This window comes from Camelina sativa, chromosome 8, assembly GCF_000633955.1.
Source record: "Camelina sativa cultivar DH55 chromosome 8, Cs, whole genome shotgun sequence".
In the NCBI taxonomy this organism is placed as follows: Eukaryota; Viridiplantae; Streptophyta; class Magnoliopsida; order Brassicales; family Brassicaceae; genus Camelina; species Camelina sativa.
In genome coordinates, this window is record NC_025692.1 from 6,315,009 (window position 1) to 6,325,483 (window position 10,475).

General features: G+C 40.5%; 4 protein-coding genes and 1 pseudogene across 6 annotated transcripts in view; 3 read left to right on the plus strand and 2 right to left on the minus strand.

Annotated features, from left to right (window-relative positions):
* The window catches only part of LOC104709263 (BTB/POZ and MATH domain-containing protein 5-like), a 3,589-nt gene extending 2,700 nt beyond the window's left edge, over positions 1-889 (plus strand). Inside the window, exons 2-3 of the mRNA XM_010425905.2 lie at positions 22-310; positions 442-889. Coding sequence (XP_010424207.1) covers positions 22-310; positions 442-638 — 486 coding nt within the window. The 3' untranslated portion in view covers positions 639-889. The remainder of the gene's footprint in view (positions 1-21; positions 311-441) is intronic.
* On the plus strand, positions 1,218-2,845 carry LOC104706457 (annotated as a pseudogene).
* On the minus strand, positions 3,181-5,420 carry LOC104706456 (F-box/WD-40 repeat-containing protein At5g21040). 3 transcript variants are annotated; one of them, XM_010422653.2, is made up of 2 exons: positions 5,287-5,420; positions 3,181-5,054 (listed from the first exon to the last, which is right to left on the minus strand). In XM_010422653.2, exon 2 carries the CDS (start codon positions 4,943-4,945, stop codon positions 3,323-3,325), a length of 1,623 nt encoding a protein of 540 aa, XP_010420955.1. In that variant the 5' UTR covers positions 4,946-5,054; positions 5,287-5,420; the 3' UTR covers positions 3,181-3,322. The 3 variants fall into 3 exon arrangements, with proteins under 3 accessions (XP_010420955.1, XP_010420954.1, XP_010420953.1); XM_010422652.2 differs by having other exon boundaries at positions 3,181-5,021; positions 5,287-5,382; XM_010422651.2 differs by having other exon boundaries at positions 3,181-5,060; positions 5,287-5,377.
* LOC104706455 lies at positions 5,554-6,850 on the plus strand. The gene has a single exon (XM_010422650.2). It carries the CDS (start codon positions 5,619-5,621, stop codon positions 6,711-6,713), a length of 1,095 nt encoding a protein of 364 aa, XP_010420952.1. The 5' UTR covers positions 5,554-5,618; the 3' UTR covers positions 6,714-6,850.
* On the minus strand, positions 6,796-10,475 carry LOC104706454 (bifunctional aspartokinase/homoserine dehydrogenase 1). Its single transcript, XM_010422649.1, has 12 exons — positions 10,349-10,475; positions 9,973-10,123; positions 9,801-9,878; positions 9,570-9,685; positions 9,073-9,126; positions 8,839-8,926; positions 8,618-8,710; positions 8,226-8,266; positions 7,799-7,852; positions 7,347-7,510; positions 7,141-7,210; positions 6,796-7,022 (listed from the first exon to the last, which is right to left on the minus strand). Exons 1-12 carry the CDS (start codon positions 10,442-10,444, stop codon positions 6,897-6,899), a joined length of 1,131 nt encoding a protein of 376 aa, XP_010420951.1. The 5' UTR covers positions 10,445-10,475; the 3' UTR covers positions 6,796-6,896.

Consider the following 10,475-nt stretch of genomic DNA (forward strand, 5'->3'; position numbering starts at 1 on the left):
TTTATGCTCTGTTCCTTCCAGGCTTTGCTACATTTCATGTATAAAGATTCTCTTCCAGAAGATGTTGAGCCTGCGACAACCTATACATTTGAGCGCTTAAAGCTGACAGAAATATACGAGACATTGATCGTAAAGCTTTTAGCAGCAGCGGACAAGTACGACCTGAATAGGCTCAGGTTGTTGTGTGAAGCTCACATCTGCAAGGGCGTATCAGTCAAATCTGTCGCCAAGATCTTAGCGTTGGCCGACAGATATAATGCTAAGGAACTAAAAGGCGTGTGCCTAACATTTACTGCGGAGAACTTAGCAGGTATGCCTCTATATTACATTTTTTGAATTGTTTTTAATATCAGAACCTATGCGATTGAAGTGTATGATGGTCTCGCTAAAGCTACTGGATCATATGTTGTGTTTGATTTGGTGGGGTCTTGGATATTGCAGCTGTCCTGGAGACAGACGCTTACAAACAGATGAAGGATGAATGTGTGACCCTCCAGTCCGAGCTTCTGAAGGCGGTGGCTGGTCAGGAGGAAGGCAGTAACAGCACTGGAGGAGCAAAGTCTCAGAGCGTGTGGGCTCAACTTTCTGACGGTGGTGGCGATACCAGCAGCCGACATGTTAGACAGAGAACCACTTAGATCATCACTATGCATTTTCTCAGGTAGTAGCCATAGAGAGGGTATATAGCTGTTTTCTTTTTCTGTATTCAAAAAAAATATATATATATATGATCCTAAGTCCTAACTCTATGATAGGTGGTAAACTCTATGATAGGTGGTAAACTCTTTCACTTTTTTCCTTCAGTAACAGCTTTGGATGTATCTTTTCGTGTTAAATGTATTTTAAAATCCCATAACAGTTTGAAAATCCCAGAACTTGTAGTTGTTTCCTTGAGACTCGAAACATTTTGATTTTGACTGACCATGAAACATATTACTAGTGTATGTTGCAGTGACAGATAGTGAGATAGATACATATTATCCATGGTACAGTACGTAGTTGGTTTTATGGTCTTTTTTGGATTTGTACTATTTTAACTTCACTCAGGTATATGTGACAAGTAACAACCCCATATGAATCTTAGACAAAACAAAATGCAACTTATTATAAAATTCGCCATTCGATTAGAGTATAAAACAGCGAGCAACAGAAAAGGAAATAGAATCAACGAAAATGTCACAAAGTGCTAGAGAGAGATCTTCATATTTTATATAAACTATCCCTTTTTGTATAGGAAACAAAATGAGTTTTTGGTATATCATTATTGCAATCGTATTCTTTGCATCACTCATTGCGAAGAGCACGAAAAAGACAAAGAACAATCTGCCTCCGGGACCACCTAGACTTCCTATAATTGGTAACTTGTACCAGTTGGGAACGAAACCTCAACGTTCGATGTTCAAATTATCTGAAAAATATGGGTCTCTAATGTCCCTAAAGTTTGGATATGTCTCTGCTGTTGTGGTGTCAACTCCCGACACAGTGAAAGATGTCTTAAAAACGTTTGATGCTGAGTGTTGTTCGAGACCTTACATGACCTATACTGCAAGAATTACATACAATTTAAAAGATCTTGCATTTTCTTTCTATAGCAAATATTGGAGAGAAGTACGAAAGATGACGATTGTTGAACTCTACACAGCAAAAAGGGTAAAATCATTTCAACATATAAGACAAGAAGAAGTTGCCTCTTTTGTCCAATTCATGATACAATCTGCTTCATTGGAGAGACCGGTCAACTTGAATCGCAAGTTAGTGAAACTCTCTGGGAGTGTGATTTGTAAAGTTGGATTTGGAATATGTCTAGAAGGAAGCAAACTTGAGAATGCTTATGAGGAAATCATTCAAGGAGCCATGGAGGTGCTAGGGAGCTTCGCAGCAGCGGATTACTTCCCAGTTGTTGGTAAAATCATTGATAGGATCACAGGGTTACACAGCAAATGTGAGAAGGTTTTCAAGGCATTGGATTCATTTTTTGATCGATCTATACAACAACACCTAGAGGATCCTAGTATTAAAGATGATATCATTGATTTGCTCCTTAAGATGGAACGGGGAGAGACTGGACTTGGAGAGTTTCAACTTACCCGAGACAACACCAAAGGGATTTTGTTGGTAAGTAATGTTAACCTCTCTTATCAATAAATTTTTCTTCACATGTTGCAAAAAAGATTAAATTTTTGTGTCTTTAACTATTTCAGAACGTTCTTATTGCTGGAGTAGACACTTCTGGCCACACCGTGACATGGGCGATGACACATTTAATTACAAACCCAAGAGTTCTAAAGAAAGCGCAAGCTGAGGTCAGGGAAGTGATCAAAAAAAAAGACACTATCACAGAAGAAGATATAGAACGACTCGAGTATTTGAAAATGGTGATAAAAAAAACACTAAGGATAAACCCACTTGTGCCACTTCTAATACCAAGAGAGGCNGCCATGACGGTTAGTCTTCAACAGCTTCCTCACGTCGATAAGTGCAAGCTTACCGTCACCAGATGCTGATACAAGCCAGGGAAACTCAAAAGAAAGTGAGTAGACAGGACTAGTGTGAGGCATCCACTGAGATATGAGTACAACGCTTGTTTCACTACCGNCAAAGGTCTAAACTTTGAGCTCTTGCCATTTGGTAGCGGAAAGAGAATGTGCCCAGGTTTAGGAATGGGTATGGCTTTGGTACATGTGACTCTCATCAATCTTCTCTACCGTTTCGATTGGAAGCTTCCAGAAGGAATAGAGGTAAAAGATGTTGATCTTGAAGAATCATATGGACTTGTTAGTCCTAAGAAAACTCCGCTTCAGCTTATCCCTGTCCTTACCCAATGGTCTTGACTTTAGTTTTTTATTTCATAATATAGTACAAAATAAATAATGTGAAATGACGAAATTACCATATTAAGGAAATGTTTGTTTTATCCGATATCTTGTAGCGTAAAGACAACTTTTTTGGGACTATTACTACCGAATCAAATAACGGAAACAAAAAGGTGGGGTATAAAATTTTACTACGACTATAGCTTAGCAGTAATTCATAGTTGTCGAGTGCTCGTGAGCTCCAAAACCGTATTTCAACCCCATGAACTTATCCAAACAATTGATAACACAAATATAGTAGCAACTCTCTTTTTTCATACCGAACTTGTTATATAAAATATAGTTTCCGAAACACATGAAAAACAAAAAACAAGTAAAGCTAAGAGCCAATTTACTCATTTTCCACCAAATTATAATACCCAACTCTGTTACTTAGCTTAAAGCCAACATGTGCCAAGGTTACAAAATTTGCTTTACTGAATTTATCGAAGAAAATCGAATCATATTGCTTAGGCCTTCGCCTTCCCGCTTGCTCTTCGTTTACTATGCCAGGCTCGGTTCCTGTCGCCATTGATGGGGTTCTTATGAGCAGCAATGGAGCATTGGTCAGGCCTTCCACTCTTTGCATTCATCTCCATTTGCACTCTCCTTCGTCTCATCCTGTTCTCAAGCCTCATTCCTTTAAGGGCTCGAGCCCTTCGCTCTGTCTCCAACGCTTGTGTGAAGTTCCATATCCGGACTATGCCTTCTTCACCTCCACACACTATACGGTCACAACCCACATCCACAGAGAACAAGTTTGATCCGAACCCGTGCAGCATTCTTTGTGGCGGTTCCACCGTACTCGAAGAAACTCTTTTGGAATAGCCATGACGGTTAGTCTTCAACAGCTTCCTCACGTCGATAAGTGCAAGCTTACCGTCACCAGATGCTGATACAAGCCAGGGAAACTCAAAAGAAAGTGAGTAGACAGGACTAGTGTGAGGCATCCACTGAGATATGAGTACAACGCTTGTTTCACTACCGTATCTTCTGATTTCAAACATTTTAATCCCTCCATCTTCTCCACCAGTAAAAAGGAAATTCCCAGTATGGCTTCTTGCCAGAGAGTAAGTGGTACCCTCATGAGCATCATGGATGATTGCCAGTGGAGTCTCACTGCTAATGTCCCAAATATATACATCAGAGCCTGACGTGCTAGCGAGGCTGGTTTCATGAGGTGTGAGTCCCCAAACCCAATCACTATGCCTCAGGGTTTTGACACAGTTCATTGAAGATCGATCCCATACACGAACAGACATGTCCCAGGAACCGCTAAAGATATTTTTCATATCCAGGGCAAGAGATGTAATGGGACCTTCATGTCCCCATAGCCGAAACTCGGTCTTCTCTTTCTGAAAACCAGTGAGATCAAACAAATTCCGGAGACCATCCAGTGATTTCCAGCAATGAATAAACCCATCAGTACCGCCAGCTACCAACAGCTTGGTGTCAGCGGAAACAGCCCTAATTGTGCAACCGAGTGGTTTAGATGCTGCAATAGACAAACCTTCTTCCAAGTCCCACATCCGAACAATGGAATCATATCCAGAAGTGAAAACGAGCTTGGCAGAAGCTAAGAGAAAAACAGTCCGGACTGCTTCAGTGTGACCATATAACGTATCAATACTATAACGTCCTAAAAAGGTCCAACTCCTAAATTCCCTTTCAACAAACAGCTTTTTCCATGATCCCTCATCAGAAAATCCTGAACTTGCAGCCCCTAAAACTAGAGGAAGTCCCCATCTCTCACGATAGAACTCCTTCCAAGCGTGATGCTCAGATGCTAACCTATGCAGACAAGTTGAAACACAGGACACTAAACCTAACTCCTTCGGGTCAAGACAACTAAGAATCTCAGATATCAATGCGTGAGGCAAATCAATAATGGTAGTAGAAAAATCCTTGTCAGAGAGCAACTGTTTGGAGCCACTGGGCAACAAAGTTACCTTCTTTTTCTGACAAGACAACTTCACACTCGGAATCTCAACAGACCCATTCTCAATTCTCAGATTCAGAGAATCAGACTCACTTCTTTCTTCGTTCGAAATCTCTCCAATATTCGATGAATCAATCCCAACTTCAAATGCCATGAAATAGCCAACCAGCGTCTAATACACCCCGGAACACCCAAAGCAAAGAGCTTCTCACAAACGACCCCGACCCGATCTGCAAAATCTACAACCTCAGAGACGAATCCAGCTAAAGCTTGAAGAACAAAAAAAAAACGAGAAAAACCATTCATCAATTCAACCAAACCAAATAAAAATTCAATTTTTGTACCCTTACTCATCATACAACGAAGCAAAAAACCAAGAGATTCGTAAATTTTTTAGCTAAAACGAAACAAAGGAACAAAGAGAAATCCCTAGAAACAGAGTAACAGAGATGAAACCCTAATACAAAACAACAAGAAATCGAGACCAAGTCATACCTTTAGTAAAATCAAACAAAGCTATTCGTAACAGAGGAGAAACTTTTCGCCCAGAGATTACGTAGCCCTAATTCCCCTAATCCGGTTGATGAAATTGAAGATGGAGAACCAACCACCAAGCAATTGAATCTTTTTTTTATTTTTCCCCTGGTCCCAGGACGGTGCTATATTAACCGTCGGATGGAAACAAATCAAACGATCCAGATCGTACGATATAGTCTATTATTTTATTATATTTTTATTTGATCCTATTTTTGCTGCTTTATTTTCTCAAAATTTTCAAAAAACTCAATATCTTCACCTCCTCCTCTCTCTCACACAAGCGATTAAAAATGTCAGAATCTTCATCAAGCCACCATGACTCACCACCACCTCCGACGAACAACGCCGATTCAGAAACCAACACCGTAACAAACGATTCAGAATCCAACACCAAATGTCAAACAGCGATCCAATCCTTAGCCACGATCGTCACAACAACAACCACAAACATCCCTTCCACGATCTCTGCCCTCCTCGACGACGAACCCGTATCCACCGCGATCTCCTCTCTTCTCCAACGTCCAGACTCAGGCGCCGGAGACAACAACCTCTGCCGTTGGCTCTACGATACGTTCCAATCCTCGGAGCCTTCGCTTCAGCTTCTCGTCCTCCGATTCGTTCCTTTGATCGCTGGTCTCTACCTCTCTCGTGTCCCTCTCCGTCAGCCGCAAGCCGGATTCGAAGCCGTGTTGCTCGCTCTCTACGCTCACGAAACAACCTCACGCGCCGGTCAAGCGATCACCGTAAACATCCCCGATCTATCGCATCCAAGTATTTACCCCGAGTCCACCAAAGGTCTGACGAAGAACAACAACAACAACTCGACGTGCCTCAACATCGCTGTGCTCTCCTCCACGTTGGATCCACACGGGACGGTTAGATCCACGCGCCGAGCTAGGATCGTCGGTGTCGCGTTGGAGCTTTACTACAGCAAAATCTCGAAGATGACGCGCGAATCCAAGCTCAATTTCTGCGAATCGTGTGAGAAATGGGCCGGGCAAAACGGCGAAACGGAGCAATCTTCGTCGCGGGCTGTGATTCCGACCTTGACGGATGATTCGTGGAGGGAAGACGAGAGTGTTGTTGTGGCTATGGGAGGAAGATCTGAGAGAGATAGCGGAAGGATTCCGTTGCCGTGGGAGCTTCTGCAACCGATTCTGAGGATCTTAGGGCATTGTCTCTTCGGTCTCAAAGGGGAAGATAGGGAATTAGCGGAGGCGGCGAATAAAGCTTGTCAGAGTTTGTATCTCCGGTCACTGCATGATATCAATTCCAAGGCGATTCTGGCTACCGGAAGTCTTCTCCGGCTCCGGGAGATGGCTCTTGATCCTAAAAACCAAATCGATCACACTGAGATCTCAAACGACGCCGTTATCACCGTTTGATTTCGTTTTTTTAGTCACCACCGCTCCAAAATTGTCAAACCAAAAAAGGTTTTTATTTTTCTAAATGTAAGGAGAGGCCACGTTCTATAATGATTTGTTTTGCGTTTTACCAGTTAAAAGAAGAGGTCATTATGAAATTGAGGACCTTATTATTAGTTTGATAAAACAAAAACTAGAATACTCTCAAGGAAAAAGATCCTGCAAGTCGATGATGTCTGCAAGAACACCGGCTGCAGTCGTGTCGTTCCCAGCTCCAGCACCTTGAATCACCAAAGGCTGCGCCTTGTAGCAACGGCTATATATTTCTACCTGCAGTTTTCCAATCATTCATTTTACTGACAAGACAATCTAAAGGCAAATATTGTGTTTGCGTTCTTGAGATAGTGGTTTGAAAGAGATTTATCAAATAGTCTTATAACAAACTTACTATATTGTCACTGCCTCTTAGCCGTCCCAATGGTGAATCTTTTGAAACTTCTCGAATGCCAACTTGAACGCTGCAGAGAGGGACCACGAAATTCAAAATCACACTAGACCAACAATTCCAACATTGTACACTAGTATTCTATGGTTGATTTTAATAGCATATGATATGTCTACCAAAACAAATTTCTTTAAGGTAACTGTTATTACCTTGAACCCTCAATCACACAGACATAACGAAGCACACACCCGTTTGATGAAGCTCTTTTAACTCTCTCCTCAATACTCTGATCAAGTTTTACTATTCCATTATGGAGGAAATCATCCACAGATATGACTCCAGGTCCCATCTCTTCGGGATACAAGCTCTCTATCTACAGAGTAACAATAAAAACTTTAAGGTCATGTACAGGAGAAAAAGGATGAAAGGAGTCTTGTTAGGAGCCATTTTTTTGGGGATCGAGAAGGCAGAACCAAAATTTAGACAAGACTGAGACCAACATGTCTACAGCCCAATTCAAACCTCATCATCAAAGACAAAAAATGAACTAGACTTCTCCAGTCAAAAATTCAACTTGACACTCGACGAGAGTTGGTTCATCGGACATAAAACACAGCACCGAGTAGGAAAGATAAAAGATAAAGAGCTTTGAATGAGGCACCTTTATGCTATCCATAACTATCCTCTTCCCAAGAAGTCGAGCAAGAATCAAACCCTATCACGACAGAAACAAAGAAAGTTGAATAACATTAAAGTTTGTTTTAGTTATATGCTCGTCAACATAAATTTGCTTCAAAATGAAAAGATATGGGAGTTTCGCGCATAGTCTTTTTAATCGCAGTGAGTTGGTAAAACAGAACAATTGGAGGAATTGCCTACCAATAGCATCAGGAAATCAGATTCACGAAAGAAAAAAAATTTGTTCACATGACATCAGACAAATCTTGACTGCCTTTTTTTGTACATTACTCGAATTAGATGAAGAAAGCAATCTGCCGTGTGGACTGCAGATTACCTCACCTCTATTAATCAAGGTACATATGCACTCAAACTCTAGCAAGAGACATTACATCTATCCCTGTTCATACCTTTCTAGCAACATCCATGCCACTGAGGTCGTCACGTGGATCTGTGAAGAAAACAAAATAACATGTGCATCAAACATCATTTTTTTTTTTTTTTTGTCAACAGTGCATCAAACATCATATTTAGAATATTCAAACATGATGTTTATTTTGATCTATAGCAGGTAGGTTTTCCCAAGGCTAAACCAATTGTGACGTACTATAAGATCAAAGTAAGTTAGAGAATATTGTTGAGCTACCAAACAGCTTATGGAGTATAGAAAGGCAGATAGAGAGATATCAGATATCTACTCATTACATTGCTGCTAAAAGAAAGCAGTTGACCATCAATCAGACGAACAAAGATATGTGCGATGATGACTAAAATAAAGCTGGACAAACGGTTTGTCACAAACCTGGTTCAGTGTATCCCAGCGTTTTGGCAACTCGAACAACTTGGCTTAGAGGCTTGCCATCTTCAAGCTCACTCATTACATATCCCAAGGTACCTAGCATTAATCGAACACGGATACAAAGAGACATTAATAAATAATAAATGCATATATCGGGATAAGAACAACGATTAACATCTATAACACTATTATGGTAACATGAATTGCATCTGAAGTGTGATTACCGCTCAAACTACCGACAATTCTATGAACAGGGTCTCCAGAAGAAATTATGCGGCTCAAGGATGCAATGACAGGAAGACCAGCACCAACCTATAAATAAACATATGTCAGATGCTAAAGCTTTACAAAATTCACTACCTACCATACCGAATCACAACATTTTCACTTTCAATTTCAAATGACGATTAGATGTAAACTAATAGTGTTACTCTATACACAAGCTGTGTTTCACCTACAGTAGATTCGTGGCGGATGAATCGCGGATGCAAAGCCAATTTATCATAATGTTCCTGCGCAAAAGACAAGGTGAGAGAAAATATGAGTCATTCGAACTACTTCATAAACTAGATTAGCACAGAACTACTATGAGTCATCTCGAACTAGATTAGCTAAGAATCTTCTTTCTAGTTTTCTCCTACTATCTAGGGTATGACCAGTTGTTAAAAACAGGATAGATGTGCAGAAAGAGAAATCAGGAGAAAATAGATTGGTCTGAATATTTTTTTCCAAAAAAAACCTAAATCAACACAACAATACTTCTTCTTGAAACAACATAAAGTACTGGTTCAAGACTCTACGATGTCTCTGAATATACATATTCGTACTAATGATACACCATAACAAAACCAAAGGGGAAGAGAAACAGCTACAGTGAACAGTTCGCTACCTATGCCTGCACATTCATAGCATAAACAAAACATGCAAAAATGCATTACTAGTAACACGAAGTTACCAGTGAAGAAGTAAGAGGCTTCTTATTTGCCAGGACAACGCAGCAACCCCAGTCAACTGCCTTCATCAATATTTCAACCGTTTCCACGCTGGCTGAGCAATCCAAAACCGCTAAACCTATAGCAAATACATGAGTTTTTTTATCTGTTAGAAGCTATTTTGGGCCCAAAACTAGCATTTGATCCTTTCAAAATAACAGTTTAATTTAAACCTCATGTTTGGTAACACAAACCTGTAGATTTACCCAGAAGTTTTGCAATTTCTTCTGTTTCCCTTTTTGCCTCTGATCCATTGAACACCTGACACCCACCTTTTTCAGAGGATAGAAAACTTAATATTATTCAGTTAAATAATCCATACAACAAGCTCATGAAGAAAACACAATGATATGTTAAAAGAGTTACCTGAAGCCCCCAAGTTCGATAATGGAGAACCAGTTGATTTGATACTGCAAACTTCTGACAAGAGTTCATCATTCAGTTCCTCTTTGAGCACATCAACTGGAGCAACTAAGGATTTACTATCACATACTCCAACCACCCGTAAATGAACTCCCTAGCAAATTAGGGGCAATGAATTCAACATTTGTGGAAAAAAAACCTAGATGAAGATAATAATGCAGATGAAGAATTGATCATGGAAGTAAGACGATCCAGGAGCAAAGATTGAAGAAACCACATTTAGTTTAGGATTCATTCTCACTCATTACACATGAGGAAATCGAGCTATGGAGAAACAAGTAAGTGAGGAGATTGGAGAAGAGAGTAAAAGGATAAGAACCATTTCAGCGTGAAGCGATCGGCAAGAGACGATGTGTTGAAGAAGGTGGCGACCAACGCCTCCACAGCCCATCAGAAGCACCGGGATCTTCTTCATCCTTCCTTCGTTTTTTTTTTTTTTTTACGGT